Source organism: Pogoniulus pusillus, unplaced genomic scaffold (genome assembly GCF_015220805.1).
Source record: "Pogoniulus pusillus isolate bPogPus1 unplaced genomic scaffold, bPogPus1.pri S76, whole genome shotgun sequence".
Lineage (NCBI taxonomy): Eukaryota > Metazoa > Chordata > Aves > Piciformes > Lybiidae > Pogoniulus > Pogoniulus pusillus.
Window position 1 is genome coordinate 554,935 of NW_026974538.1, and position 15,583 is coordinate 570,517.

General features: G+C 69.3%; 1 protein-coding gene across 1 annotated transcript; it reads left to right on the forward strand.

The window, feature by feature from the left end:
* Positions 1–1,134: 1,134 nt before the first annotated feature.
* Positions 1,135–14,453, forward strand: MAP3K12 (mitogen-activated protein kinase kinase kinase 12). The gene is given in 15 exon segments (XM_064140971.1): positions 1,135–1,326; positions 3,070–3,455; positions 3,955–4,138; positions 5,818–6,009; positions 7,057–7,215; positions 7,618–7,776; positions 8,319–8,427; positions 9,026–9,135; positions 9,344–9,460; positions 10,027–10,164; positions 11,120–11,438; positions 11,440–11,574; positions 12,301–12,371; positions 13,218–13,467; positions 14,242–14,453. Coding segments are annotated over 14 exon segments (2,379 nt in total). The 5' UTR covers positions 1,135–1,326; positions 3,070–3,112; the 3' UTR covers positions 14,335–14,453.
* The last annotated feature ends 1,130 nt before the right edge of the window (positions 14,454–15,583 follow it).

The window sequence follows — 15,583 nt, forward strand, 5'->3', positions numbered from 1 at the left end:
GACCCGGACCGGGGGCACTGGGGGCGGAACCGGACCCGGACCGGGAGCGCTGGGGGTGGAACCGGACCCGGACCGGGAGCGCTGGGGGCAGAACTGGACCGTACTGGGAGCTCTGGGGTTGCGCTGGGGGTCCCCATGGGGTACTGAGTCCTGGTGCCAGTCTGAGGGTCCCAGCCCTGGCACTGGTGCCAGTGGGGGGGTCCCAGTGGTCCTGGATGCCAGTGCCGGTAGGGAGCTCCGTGTGCCAGTGCCGGTGCTGGTCGGGGGTCCTGGTGCCCAGGCAGTTCCCAGTGCCAGTTTAGGGGTCCCTGTGCCAGTGCCAAGAGTGGGCTCCTGGTGCCAGCTCAGGGATCCTGCTCCCAGTGGCACCGGGGGGTGGTCTCAGTGCCATTGGAGGACCCAGCCCCAGTGGCGCTGGTGCCAGCTTGGGCATCCTGGTGCCAGTGGGTTCCCAGTGCCAGTTTAGGGGGTCCCAGTGCCTGTGGTCCTGCTGCTGCCCTGGGGGTCTCTCTGCCAGGACCGGTGCGTGCCCGGTGCCAGCGCTCCTGGTGCTGGCAGGGTCCCAGTGCGGGTACTGGCACAGGGGTCCTGGGTGGGTTCCTGGTGCCAGCATGGGGGTCCCGGTGCCGGTCCTGGTGCCAGTATGGGGACCCCAGTCCCGGTGCTGGGTGGGTTCCTGGTGCCGGTAGAGGGGTCCCGGTGCCGGTAGGGGGGGTCCCGGTGCCGGTGAGTTCCCGGTGCTGGCAGAAGGGTCCCGGTGCCAGTGTGCTGGTACCAGTCTCAGTGCCAGCAGAGGGGGTCCAGATAGCGGTGCCGGTATGGGGGTCCCAGTCCCGGTCCTGGGTGGGTTCCTAGTGCCAGCATGGGGGTCCCGGTGCCGGTAGGGGGGTCCCGGTGCCGGTGAGTTCCCGGTGCCAGTGTGCTGCTACCAGCCTCGGTGCCAGCAGAGGGGCTCCTGCTAGCGGTGCCGGTGTGGGGGTCCCAGTCCCGGTGGCCCCAGTGCCGGTGGTATGGTCCCGGTACCGGTGGTGCCTTGGCGGTGCCGGTACAGAGGTGCCGGTGCCGGTAGGTTGCCGGTGGGTCCCCGGTAGCGGCAGGACCGGGGCGGGGCGGGCGGGGCGGGGCCGCGCCGAGCGCCGGGCGGGGCCGTTCTGAGCCGTTCGCCCTGACCGCGGCACCGGGCCCCGGTACCGGCCCCGCCCGCCCCTAGCCCAGGCCCCATCGGGCCCAACCTCGTTCCCGGCATCACCTCCCCCCATCCCTCCGGTACCACCGGCAGCGGCAGCAGCATCACTCCCCGCCCCCACCGGAACCCCCCTCCCCGAGGTACGGGCACCGGGGAGGGCTGGGAGGTTGGCGGGGGGGGGGAGGGAATGCACCGGGAAGGGGAAGGGGGGGGAGGGGGGCAGGGAATGAGGGGGGGAGGAAACCGGGATGGGGGGGGGGATAGGAGCGGGAGCGGGGGAGGGGAACCGGGAGATGCGGGGGGGGTGGGGGGGGTAGGACCGAGGATGCTGCGGGATGAGCGGGGGGGGGGCGAGCGGGGGGGGAGGTTACGTGTTCCGGGGGGGGGCCGCACCCTCCCCCCCCTCCCCCCCCCCCCCTCCCCCCCTCCCGGTACCCCCCCCCGCGAGTCCGGGGGGGGACAGAGGCAGCTTCTTGCACGCGCGTGTGGTGTGCCCCCTCCCCCCACCCGCGGCACCTGCACACGAGTGGGCAGCTCCGTGCCCGAGGGGGGGGGGGGGGGTCCCGCCTGCTCCCCCCCCCCATTTGTCACGCGTGTGACAACCCCCCCCGCACTTCTGACCCCTTTGCACACGCGTGTGCAACGCCTGCAGCTGCGGGGGGGCATACCCACACCCCCCCTCCCCCCTTCCCGGCAGATCGCCTTGCACACGCGTGTGACCCACGGGCAGGCCTCTTGCACACGCGTGTGACCTCTTGCACACCCCTGCGCCCTCCCCCCTCACCTACCCCACCCCCACCTCGGCACACGCGTGGGCACCCCCCCGTCCTGTCCTTCCCCTCCCCCTTTTTGCACGCGCGTGTGCCCCCTGCCTTGTGCCTTGCACACGCGTGTGGGCCCACGGACGTGAGCGGTGCCTCTTGCACACGCGTGTGCGCCCCCCCCACTTGCCTGTGCCCCCCCCGCACACGCGTGTGCGCCCCCACACCTGCCCGTGGACCGACCCCCCCTCCCCCCCCATGCCCACTCGTGTGCCCTCCCAGGTCCTGGCACCGCCACTTGCACCCCTGTGTGCCCCCCTCCTGCCCCTCCCCCCCCCGCCTTTCCCTCCTCCTCCTCCTCCTCCTGTCGCGACATGACGACAGTGCCGCTCGCTCCGGGGGGGCCGCACGGGGGCGCTCTCGCTGCCTCCTCCCGGCTCTTAACTCCTCTGTCGCGACATGAGGCCTTCGCTGTGTCGCTCTGTCGCGACAGGCACCTCCCCCCCCCCCCACTGCCCTCCCCCCCCGCCTCAGTTTCCCTGCCTGGATATGGGGGGGGGGGCACCTGGGGGGGGCTCCCGGGATGACAGGATGACGTCACCGCGTGACGTGATGTCACCCCTGGGGGGGGGAGGAGGAGGGAGGGGGGAGAGGGGGAGGAGCCACCTGGAGGGGCGGAGCTCTGCCCCTGTGTGGCCCCCGAGGGTCCCTCGGGGTGATCTCAAGCCCCGCCCACAGCCCCCCCCGTGACTCACCCCCCCCCCCGAGCCTAATTTTAGTGGTGACGTCAGCGGTGGCTTCGCTGTTGCTATGGCAACAACCCCCCCCACACCCCCCCAAGCTACCAGGGGTGCCCATGGGTGCCAATGGGTGCTGGAGGGGTGCCCATGGGTGCTGGAGGGTGCCAGTGGGTGCGAATGGGTGCAGAGTGGTGCCCAAGGGTGCAGAGGGTACCCATGGGTCCTAGAGGGGTGCCAATGGGTACTGGAGGGTGCCCAGGGATGCAGAGGGGTGCCCGCGGGTGCAGAGTGGGTGCCCACGGGTGCAAGGAAGGTGCCCACGGGTGCCAGGGCATATGTGAGGGGGCAGTGCCCTCCACCCTACCACCGCCTTGCCCTGCAGGCCAGGGGGCGGTGGCGGGGGGGGGCACCCGGGGGTGCCCACCATGGCCTGCCTGCACGAGACGCGGACCCCTTCGCCCTCCCTGGCGTTGGCATCGGACGGGACCCCCGAGCAGGAGCTGACCCCCACCCAGTGCGTGCTCCGCGACGTCCTGCCAGCTGCCCCTGCCACCCCCGCGGCTCCGCCCGAGGCTTGGCCCCGGCGGGCACCTCCGCGGCACCCACCCGACCTGGGCGCGGAGGGCGCAGGGCCCTTGGCCACCGAAGCTGCCCACCTGAGGTGCCAGGCGGGGGGAGGGTTCCTGGAAGGGCTCTTCGGGTGCCTCAAACCAGTCTGGACCATGATCGGCAAAGCCTACGCGGCCGAGCACAAGCACCCGCAGGAAGGTGGGCACCGGGAGGGCAGGGGTGCCAAGGGGGCTGCCAGGGGGCGGGGGTGGGCAGGGCAAGGGGGGTGCAAAGGGGGCAGGAGGAGGCTGTGGGGCAGGGAAGGTGCAGGGTGGCAGGGAGGGGGCAAGGAAGGGTACAAAGGGGCAGGAGGGTGCTACAGGACCAAGCGGGGTGCCAGGGGTTGGGAGGGTGCCAGGGGTCGGGAGGGTGCAGGAGGGTGCCATGGGCAAAGATGTGTGCTGGGGGGTACAGGAGGGTGCTGTGGGACCAGGCTGCAAGGGATCGGGAGGGTTCCGTGGGGTGCAAGGGGGTGCCATGGGGCATAGGAGGGTGCCATGGGACGTAGAAGGATGCCACGGGGCACAGGAGGGTACCACAGTGGGTGCCAATGCGTCGGGGATGGGGGAGCGGCTGCTTGGGCACAGCGGAGTGGCCTAACGCGAGGGCACCGCGGGGGGGGGGGGTGGGCGTGGGGTGCGGTCGGTGATGCCCACAGACCCCTGGGAGGTGCCCTTCGAGGAGATCCTGGACCTGCAGTGGGTGGGCAGCGGGGCACAGGGCGCAGTGTTCCTGGGGCGCTTCCACGGCGAGGAGGTGGCGGTGAAGAAGGTGAGGGACAGGAAGGAGACGGAGATCAAACACCTGCGGCGGCTCAAGCACCCCAACATCATCACCTTCAAGTGAGCACCGCCCGGGCACCGCCGCGGGCACCGCCCGGGCACCGCCCAGGGCACCGCCCAGGCACCGCCCAGGCACCCCCCTTGGTACCGCCCAGGCACCCCCCTTGGTACCGCCCGGGCACCGCCGGGCGCGGGCAGAGCGGAGGAGAAGGAGTGCAGGAGTGCCAGAGGGGATGGGGTGAGGGGGAGGGAGGGGGGGATTGGGGGTGAGGTGGGCACGGGGCAACTGTGGGTGTGGGCATGGCATGAGGCATGGGTGTGAGATGGGCACAGGAGCAGCATAGGAGATGTGGTGTGGGGGAGGGAGGGGAGATCGGGGGTGAGGTGGGCACGGGGGCACTGTGGGTGTGGGCATGGCTGTGAGATGGGCACGGGGGTACTGTGGGTGTGGGCATGGCTGTGAGATGGGCACAGGGACACTGTGGGTGTGGGCATGGCTGTGAGATGGGCACAGGGGCACTGTGGGTGTGGGCATGGCATGGGGCACGGATCTGATGTGGGCATAAGGAAACCATGGGCGTGGGGCTTGGATATCAGATGGGCACAGGGACACCATGGGCATGGGGCATGGATATGGTATGGGGTACAGGCATGGCATGGACATGGCATGGGGCATGGACCTGATATGGGCATGGGGCATGGCATGGAGAACACCATGGGCATGAACATGGGCATCCACAGGTATGTGGAACACCATGGGCATGGGGCATGGATGTGGCATGGACAAACCATGGGCATAGGGCACAGGGTATGGACATGGCATGGAGCATGGACCTGGTATGGAGCATGGAACATGCCCATGGCATGAGCAAACTGTGGGCATGGGATGTGAATGTGGCATGAGGCATGGACATGGCATGGGCATGTGGCATGAGCATGGACATGGCACGGGTGTGGGCATGTCATGGGGCATAGACATGAATGTGGCTTGAGCATGAGGGAGGGAGGCATGGGCATGGCATGGGCATGGCATAGGCATGGCATGGGCATGGCCACACCATGGGCTTGAGGTGTGGAGAGCACCATGGGCACAGGGCACAGGTATGGCATGAAGATGAGCATGACATGGGCATGGGGCACCAAGGCAGGGTGTGCATGGGGACCACCAGCATGGCATGGGCACGGGTGGGTGGGACACACCATGTGCCCCAGTTCAGATGGGTGCCCTAGCAGAGGGGTGGTACTGGGTAGCTGGGCACAGAGGGGTGCCCATGGGGTGCAGGTGGGTGCTGATGGGTACCTGAGTGCAGCTGGGTGCTCTGGTGGGGTTGGGCACCTTGGCAAGGTTGGGTAACTGGGCACAGAAGGGTGCCTTGGTGGGGATGGGTACCCTGGCACAGCTGTGACCCCAGCCCACTTGGGCACCCTGGCAAGGTTGGGTGCCCTGTACATTTAGTACCCTGGCACAGCTGTGTACCCCCAGCCCATTTGGGTACCCTGGCACAGCTGTGTACCCTGGTAGGGTTGAGTGCCCTGGCACAGCTGTGTACCCCCAGCCCATTTGGGTACCCTGGCACAGCTGTGTACCCCCATCCCGTTTGGCTACCCCTGCGGCAAGAGGCTGCCCTGAGGAGCCTTTGGTGCCCCCTGCAGCCGATGGGTACCCTGAAGGCATTGGGACGCCCTTAGCTGGGTCCCCGCAGGTGGCAGCGGGCACTGAGGTGGCACTGTGCCCGCAGGGGCGTGTGTACCCAGGCCCCCTGCTACTGCATCATCATGGAGTTCTGCGCCCAGGGGCAGCTCTACGAGGTGCTGCGCGCCGGGCGCAAGGTCACCCCCTCGCTGCTGGTGGACTGGTCCATGGGCATCGCCGGGGGCATGAACTACCTGCACCTGCACAAGATCATCCACCGCGACCTCAAGTCCCCCAAGTGAGCAGGGCTGGGCACCAGGGTGGCACCCATGGCTGCTGGGCCAGGCCCAGAGTGGTGCCATGCTCGGCGGAAGGGGAGGTGCATGCGGTGGTGGTGGCACGGTTTGGGCAGTGCCAGGCCAGTGGTGGTAGCTGAGGGAGGTTGTGTGAGGGTGATGGTTGCATGCCCGTGGTGGTGCCATGGTTGTGGTGATGGCATGGCTATGCTGTGCCCATGGTGGTGCCACAGCCATGGTGGTGGCATGGTCATGCTGTGCCCATGGTGGTGCCATGGTTGTGGTGATGGCATGGCTATGCTGTGCCCATGGTGGTGCCACAGCCATGGTGATGGCATGGACATGCTGTGCCCATGGTGGTGCCATGGCCATGTCATGTCCATGACAGTTCTATGTCCATGGCATCGCTGTATCCATGGTGGTTCCATGCCCATAGAGGTTGCATGCCCATGGTGGTGCCATGCTCACAGTGGTGGTGCTGCTGCTGGAGCCATGGTGGTGGCATGGCAGTTTGATGGCAGTGCCATGTCAGTGGTGGTGGTGGCACGTCCATGTTGGTGCCATGCTGATGCCATGTCCGTGTTGTTGTTGTGCCCACGATAGTGCCACGTCCACAATAGTGTTGTGCCCATGATGGTACCACATCCACACTGATGCTTTAGCTGTGGTGCTGCCATGTTGCTGTCCTCATGGTGGGTGGTGGCACCTCCACATCAGCGCTGTGCCCGCGGCAGTGGCACTGCCTGTGACCTGCCGCTGCCCGTAGTGTTTGCATGCCCATGGCGGTGCCGTGCCCGTGATGGTGCCGTGCCCACAGCGATGGCACTGCCCATGACCTGCCGCTGCTCGTAGTGGTTACCTGCCCGCGGCGGTGCCGTGCCCGTGGCGGTGCCGTGCCCGTGGCGGTGCCGTGCCCCTGGCGGTGCCGTGCCCGTGGCGGTGCCGTGCCCGTGGCGGTGCCGTGCCCCTGGCGGTGCCATGCCCCTGGCGGTGCCGTGCCCGCGGCGGGGGCGCGGTGCTGGCGTGGGCGCTGAGCGGGTGCCCCCCAGCATGCTGATCACCTACGACGACGTGGTGAAGATCTCGGACTTTGGCACCTCCAAGGAGCTCATTGACAAGAGCACCAAGATGTCCTTCGCGGGCACCGTGGCGTGGATGGCACCGGAGGTCATCCGCAACGAGCCTGTGTCCGAGAAGGTTGACATCTGGTGAGGGACCTGGGGGGGGGACACAGACACACGGCAGGGGCGGGGGGGGCTTGGGGACAGCAGGGGACAGCAGGGACGGGGGGGGCTTGGGGACAGCAAGCAGCTGCGGTGGCCCTGGGGAAGCAGCAACTCGAGGGTCTTTAGGAGGCACTGCGAGGGCACTGCGGGGGCACTGCGGGGGCACTGCGGGGCCATTGGGGCCAGGAGGTTTGAGGGGCACCGAGAAGGGGCAGAGCTGTGGGTACGGAGTGGGCACAGTGCGAGGACAAGGCTGGAGGAGGTGCCAGCGGCCACCAGCACGGGCAGGGACGCCAGGGGAGTGCCCGGGCGGGGGTGTGTGAGGAGCCTGTGCCAGAGCCGGGGGGTGACCTTGGGTGGCACCGTGGGTGCCGGTGGCCGCAGGTCGTTCGGGGTGGTGCTGTGGGAGCTGCTGACAGGGGAGATCCCCTACAAGGACGTGGACTCCTCTGCCATCATCTGGGGGGTTGGCAGCAACAGCCTGCACCTGCCTGTGCCCTCCAGCTGCCCGGACGGCTTCAAGGTGCTGCTGCGCCAGTGCTGGTCAGTGCGGGGCGCCCCCCGGTGGCCGCGTCCTGACATGGCAGGGGGGATAGCAGCCCAGATGGGGACACCCCCGCCCCCCTCGGGGGTACACCCGCCGCGGGGACACCCCCACCGTGGGCACACCCCAATGCCAGCCCACTCCTCCTCGCCCCCTCCCCCGAGTTCTTCCAATCAGCCCCCAAACCCCAGCAGCTTCCCCCCCAAGCATCCCGAATCGCAGCTACCTCCCAACCCCAGCAGCTCCCCAGCTCAAGACCCCCCCCCAAAATCCCAGCTCCCCCCCCAGCAATCCGAGACCCAGCTGCCCCCCCAGCTGCCCCCCCAGCAGCCCCCCAGCTGCCCCCCAGCCCCCAAAGCCCAGCACCCCCTCAGCTCCTCCCCAGCCTCCCAAATCCTGACAGCCCCCAGACCCCAAAGCCCAGCAGCCCCCCAACCCCAGCAGCCCCCCAACCCCAGCTCCCCGCAGCCCCCCAAAGCCCAGCACCCCCCCAGCACCCCCCCGAGGCCCAGCGCCCCCCAGCAGCTGCCGCTCCCCCCAGGAACAGCAAGCCCCGGAACCGCCCCTCCTTCCGCCAGATCCTGCTGCACCTCGACATTGCCTCCGCCGATGTCCTCTCCACGCCCCAGGAGACCTACTTCAAGTCACAGGTACCCCCCGCGCCCTGGCACCCCGCACCCTGGCACCCCGCACCCTGGCACCCCAACAAACAGCACCCCCGCACCCTGGCACCTCCGCACCCTGGCACCCCAACAAACAGCACCCCCGCACCCTGGCACCCACACACCCTGGCACCCCAGCACCCCCACACCCTGGCACCCCAGCAAACAGCACCCCCGCGCCCTGGCACCCTGCACCCTGGCACCCCAGCAACCAGCGCCCCCACACCCTGGCACCCCAACAAACAGCGCCCCCACACCCTGGCACCCACACACCCTGGCACCCCAACAAACAGCACCCCTGCACCCTGGCACCCACACACCCTGGCACCCCAACAACCAGCACCCCCGCACCCTGGCACCCCAGCAGCCAGCATTGTTAGCAGGTGCTGGGTGCCCCTATCTGCTGCTGCCCGGTGCCTATGGCTGCCGACCTCTGGTGCCCTCGATAGTGGGTACTGGGTGTTAGAGTGCACCCTGGCTGCTGATATTCAGTGCCCACGGTAGTGGGTGCTGGGCGCCCCTGGCCGCTGCTGCCCGGTGCCCGTGGCTGCCGGTCTGTGGTGCCCACGGCCGCTGGTGCCCGCAGGCGGAGTGGCGGGAGGAGGTGAAGCTGCACTTCGAGAAGATCAAGTCGGAGGGCACCTGCCTGCACCGCCTGGAGGAGGAGCTCATCAACCGCCGGCGGGAGGAGCTCCGGTGGGTCTGCCGGGCACCGGGCACCCCGCGGGCACCGGGCACCCCGCGGGCACCGGGCACCCCGCGGGCACCGGGGCACAGGGTGGCGGCGAGAACAGGAGCAGGAGGGTACCCTGGGAGGGCGCTGGGGGATGTCTGCCCTGGTGTGCGTGCCGGGTGCCCTGTGCGGTGCCTGTGCCCGTGCCAGCTGTGGTGCCCTGGGTGCCAGGCATGCGCTGGACATCCGCGAGCACTACGAGCGCAAGCTGGAGAGAGCAAACAACCTCTACATGGAGCTGAGCGCCCTCATGCTGCAGCTGGAGCTGAAGGAGAAGGAGCTGCTCAGGTGAGGGGCACGGCGCCCGCGGGCACAGCCTGGCACAGCCTGGCACCCGTCAGCGCCCTCTGTACACGCCCCCAAGACCATACCCACTCCATAGCAACCACACCAAGACTCTGCCCACCCCATGCCCACCACCTCGAGGCCATACCTGCTCCAGGACTGCCAACCAAGACTGTGCCCACCCCATGCCCACCACCCCAAGGCTGTACCCACCCCATGACCACCACCCCAAAGCCGTGCCCACCATCCCAAAACTGTGCCCACCTCATGCCCACCACCCCAAGACTGTCCCCACCCCTTGGCCACCCCACAAAACCATGCTCAACCCATGCCCACCACCCCAAGTCTGTACCCACTCCATGCTCACCACCCCATGACCATGCCCACCCCATGCCCACCCCCACAAGACTATGCCCACCTCATGCCCACCAACCCAAGGCCGTGCCCACCCCCACAAGACTATGCCCACCCCATGCCCACTCCCCCAAGACCGTGCCCCCCCCTCGGCCGCCCGCCCGAGGCCGTGGGCACGCCGGGGGGCGCGGGATGCCCACGTGTGCCCGTGCCAGGCGGGAGCAGGCGCTGGAGAAGCGCTACCCAGGGCTGTTCAAGCCGCGGGCACCGCGGGGGCTGCTGCATGGCAACGCCGTCGAGACCCTCATCAAGAAGAGGAATGTGCCCCAGAAGCTCTCACCCCATGGCAAGCGGTGGGCACCACCAGGGAGGGGTCCTTGGGGGGGGGGGGAGGTGGGCACCTGGCACCGTCAGGGTCGGGTTGGGGATTTTGGGCATGTGGCACCCTCAGGGTGGGTTGGCAGCTGGGAGGTGGAGATGTGAGACCCTCAGGGTTGGGTTGGGGGCAGGTGGGCACCTGGCACCCTCGGGGCTGGGTTGGCAGCTGGCAGGTGGCATCTGGCACCCTCAGGGTTGGGTTGGCAGCTGGGAGGTGGCATCTGGCACCCTCGGGGTTGGGGTGGGGGCAGGAGGGCATCTGGCACCTTACATCGGGCGGGGGGGGTGGGGGGAGGTGGAGATGTGAGACCCTCGGGGCTGGGGAGGGCAATTTGGGGTCTTCAGAGTGGGGGGGCAGGGGGGGGCTGGGGTCTTTGGGGGGTGGGGGCAGTCTGGGGTCTTTTAGAGTGGGGGGCTCTGAGGTCTGGGGGGGGTCTTTCGGGGGCAGGGGTCTTTGGGGGGGTCTTTGGGGGGGTCTGTGGGGGGGTCTTTGGGGGGGTCTGTGGGGGGGTCTTTGGGGGGGGTCTTTGGGGGGGTCTTTGGGGGGTCTTTGGGAGGGGTCTTTGGGGGGGGGTCTGTGGGGGGGTCTTTGGGGGGGTCTGTGGGGGGGTCTTTGGGGGGGGTCTTTGGGGGGGGTCTTTGGGGGGGGTCTTTGGGGGGTCTTTGGGAGGGGTCTTTGGGGGGGTCTGTGGGGGGGGTCTTTGGGGGGGTCTTTGGGGGGGTCTTTGGGTTGCCCAGCTGCTAGGAGACCATTTTTGTATTTTGGGGGGGGGGGGTCCTGGAGGTGCAGCCCTTGGACGGGGGGGGCTGGGGGGGGACGTCCTGATATTTCCTCCTGGCTTGGGGGGGGGTGTGGGGGTCTGTGCCCCCCCCCCCAACACCTGCAGCCCCTCCCCATGCCCGTGGGTGTGTCCCCCCCTCCCCCCCCAGCCCTGACATCCTGAAGCCGGAGGTGCTGCTGCCCAAGCTGGACGCGGCCATGGCACAGGTGGCACTGCCAGGCTGCCCCAAGGGCCCCCCCTCGCCGGGCCGCAGCCGCCGAGCCAAAGGTCGCCACCGCAAAGCAGGAGGACCTCGGGGGGGCTGCGGAGAGCCAGGACCAGAAATTGGACCCCCCCGGGGGATGCCAGGACCCCCCCAGACCACAGCCAGCCCTGATCTCCTCGGGGGTACCTTGGATGCCGTCGGTGCCCCCCCGGAAGCCCTACCCGATGTGGGCACCCAAGGGGCGATTGGTACCCAAGGGACCCCCCCCCCCGCAACCCCCCACAGCTGGGGGGGAGCCCGAACGGGAGAGTGGTGCCAGCCGGGGGGGCAAAGGGGGGGCCGGGCAGCATCTGACCCCCGCGGCGCTGCTGTACCGAGCGGCAGTCACCCGCGGGCAGGTGAGACCCCCCCCAGAATCCCCCCCAGAACCCCCCCCAGAACCCCCCCAGAACCCCCCCCAGAACCCCCCAGAACCCCCCCCAGAACCCAACCCCAGAACCCGCCCCCCAAAACCCCCCCCAGAACCCCCCCCAACCTCCCCCCCCAGAACCCCTCCCAACCCCCCCCCCAACCTCCCCCCCCCAGAACCCACCCCAACTCCCCCCCCTCAAAACTTCCCCCAACCCCCCCAGCCAGGGCACCTTTATTTTGGGGGGGGGAGGGGATGGGACACAAACAGGACCCCCCCAGGTCTATCTTAGAAGTTGGGGGCAGGGAACAGGACCCCCCCAGGGGCACCCTAGAAGTGGGGGGGAAGGGGAGGGGAGGACCCCCCCAAGTCCATCCTAGAAGGGGGGGGGGGGGGATAGAGCCCTTCTGGGGGGTCCTTATAGGGGGCAGGAGTCTGGGGGCAAACCCTGGGGGGGGGCGGAAGGGACACAAACAAGACCCCCCCAGGTCCCCCTTAGAAGTGGGGGGGGGGGGGAACAGAGGACCCCTGGGGGTCCATTCTTTGGGGGGGTCCCAGATCGTTTTTGGGGGGGGGGGTTGGGGGTTTCAGAAGCTCTGGGTTCATGCTGGGGGGAGTGGGTTGGGGACGGGGGGGGGGGGAGCAGGTTGAGCCCTGCGCCCCCCTCCCCCCCCGTACCGCTCCCCCCCCCAAACCTCCCCCCTGCCCCCCCCAGAAGCGGGGGGTCTCGTCGGAGGAAGAGGAGGGGGAGGTGGACAGTGAGGTGGAGCTGCCCCTGCGGCAGAGGTGGGTGCAGACCCCCCCAGACCCCCCCCCGCGGCCGGCTCAGCCCCCCCCGGGGTGGGTGCAGGGTTGGGGTCCAGGGATGGTTGAGCGCCCAGGGTGGGTGCCCAGGTGCCCAGGGTGGGCACTGGAGAGGGCTCTGCATGCACCCAGGTGCCCAGGGTGGGCACTGGAGAGGGCTCTGCATGCACCCAGGTGCCCAGGACGGGCACAGCCTTCCCCTGTGCGTGTGCCCAGGTGCCCAGGGTGGGCACAGGAGAGGACTCTGCATGCACCCAGGTGCCCAGGGTGGGTGCCAGTGTGCCCAGATGCCCAGGGTGGGCACAGGAGAGGACTCTGCATGTGCCCAGATGCCCAGGGTGGGCACAGGAGAGGACTCTGCATGTGCCCAGATGCCCAGGGTGGGCACAGGAGAGGGCTGTGCATGCACCCAGATGCCCAGGGTGGGTGCCTGTGGGTGCCCAGATGCCCAGGGTGGGCACAGGAGAGGGCTCTGCATGTGCCCAGATGCCCAGGGTGGGCACAGGAGAGGGCTCTGCATGCGCCCAGATGCCCAGGGTGGGTGCCAGTGTGTGCCCAGATGCCCAGGGTGGGCACAGGAGAGGGCTCTGCATGTGCCCAGGTGCCCAGGGTGGGTGCCCGTGTGTGCCCAGATGCCCAGGGTGGGCACAGGAGAGGACTCTGCATGCACCCAGATGCCCAGGACGGGCACAGCCCTCCCCTGTGCGTGTGCCCAGGTGCCCGAGTGCAGCCCGGGGGCACTCTGTGGGTACCCAACCCCCTCGGCGTGGGGCGGGCATAAGAAGGAGCCGCTCCGGTGCCAGGCTCCGCTGTGCCCTCTGTGCCCAGGTGGCCGCCGGGCATGAGCAAGAGGCAGTCGCTGTCGACCTTCAGCTCGGAGAACTTCTCGGACGGGGACGGGGACGAGGGGCACACGAGCGAGCCCTCGCACAGTGCCACCCCCGACGTGGGCAGCACCAACACGGACGAGCGACCTGACGACCGCTCCGAGGACCTCCTGAGCCAAGGCTCCGAGATCCCCCTGGACGCGGCCCCCGCCGAGGGCCCGGGGCGGCCCCAGGGGGGGCTCAGCCCCAAGGTGCTGCCCCCCGCACCCCCCTCAGAGCCCCTCGGTGCCAAGCCTGGTGCCACCCCCGCCCCGCCAAGGGATGGGTGGTGCCAAGCGGCTGGGGGGCTCCTAGGGATGGGCAGCAGGGAGGGTGGGGGTGGTCCTGGAGGTCCCCCCCCCCGGGGTGGGGTGGGCAAGGAGCAGGAGGTGCCTCGGGGGTGGCACTGGGGGAGGGGTCCTGAGGGACCTGCAGGGTTGGCACTGTGGGGCTGGGGGGGGGGGGGTCCTTAATGCCCCCCAGGGTGCAGCTGGCAAGGGGGAGGAAGTCCCTCGGGTGTGGGTGCCCCTCGTGGGGGGGAGGGTCCCTAAGGGGGCCCAGGGCTGCTGCTATGGGGTGGGGGCTCCCTGGGGGGGTCCCCCAAGATGGGGTGGGCAAGGGGTGGGAGGTCCCTCGGGGGTGGGTGGCACTGTGGGGGGGGGTCCTTAAGGCACCCCCAGGGTGGGGTGGGTGGCATTGGGGGTGGGGGTCCCTAAAGTCCATAAGCCCCCCCCCCAAATTAGCCTCCATAGCTGGGGGGGGGTCCCTAAAGTGTCCCTGGGCTGCTGCTATGGGGTGGGGGCTCTCTGGGGGGGGCGCTTATGGGGGGGAGAAGAGGTCAGTCCTTAGCCCCCCCCCCCCCAAATCAACTACCCTTGCGAGGATCCCCTAAACTTTACCTGGGGAGGGGTCCTCAAGGGTCGTGTGTGCCCCCCCCCACCCCCCCCATGCCCCCCCCCCTCAGTCCTCTGTGCCCCCCCCCGCAGGTCTCGGAGGACTCCGACTGCGACAGTGCAGAGTTGGATCACTCAGGCAGCGCCGAGGGCCCCCCCCGGCCCCCAGCCCCCCCCGGCCTGTGACCTGTGTCTGGCGCTTCCCCCCCACACACACACCAAAAATCACCCCCCCGCACCCCCCCCCACCCCCCCTGCACACATCCTGCACCCCCCCCGCCCCCCCCCCCCCCCCCAGCCCCTTCCTCACTTGTACAGCCCCAAATATTTATATAAATATCTATGGATCTGTGCCAGGCTCCGGGGGGGGCTGCGGGGGGGGCGCCGGGGGGGGCACTTCTGGGGGGGAGGGCATTGAGGGGCACTCTGGGGTGGAGGGAGGCTGGTGGGGGGAGGGCACTTTGGGGTGGGGGCACTACAGGGGGTGCGCTGGGGGGGGGGCACTCGTGTGGGGAGGCATTGGGAGGGGGCACGGGGGGGCACTTTGAGGGGAGGGGCACTATGGGGGGGCACTTTGGAATGGGAGGGCATTGGGGGGGCATTAAGGGGACACTTTGGGGTGGGGGACGCTGGGGGGAGCACTCTGGGGGGGGCAGGAAGGCATTAGGGGGAACTTTGGGCAGGGGGGCACTGAGGATGGCATTGGGGATGCTTGGGGGGGCACTTTGAGGGGGGCATTGAGAGGGTGCATTGGAGGGGGGAGGGGCTCTGGGGGGACATTTTAGGGTGGGGGCACAGGCCCTGCGTTTCGGGGGGGGGCACCTTGGGATGAGGAGAGCACTGAGGGTGGCATTGGGGACACTGGGGGGCACTTTGGGGTTGGGGTGGCACTGGGAGGCTTTTTGGGGCTGAGGAGGCCACTGGGGGGGGGTTGGGTGGTGGTGGTGGGCACTGAAGAAGAGAGTGCCAGGTGCCAGCTGGGGCACTGCTGCCCCCTCCCCAGCAGCTGTCAGTGCCCAGGTGCCAGCTGGGGCACTGCTGCCCCCTCCCCAGCAGCTGTCAGTGCCCAGTGCCAGCTGGGGCACTGCTGCCTCCTCCCCAGCAGCTGTCAGTGCCCAGTGCCAGCTGGGGCACTGCTGCCCCCTCCCCAGCAGCTGTCAGTGCCCAGTGCCAGCTGGGGCACTGCTGCCCCTTCCCCAGCAGCTGTCAGTGCCCAGGTGCCAGCTGGGGCACTGCTGCCCCTTCCCCAGCAGCTGCCAGAGCCCAGCTGGGACTTTGCTTCCCATGCCCAGGGCTCAGTCCCAGGCCCAGTCCTGGCTTGCAGGTGCCAGTTTGGATACAGGTCCCAGCCCCCACCCTGGCTCCACCGCCCAGCTGCTGCCCCTGCCCCTGCCCCTGCCCCGGGCAGGCTCCCCCCGCAGCCGCAGCTCACAGG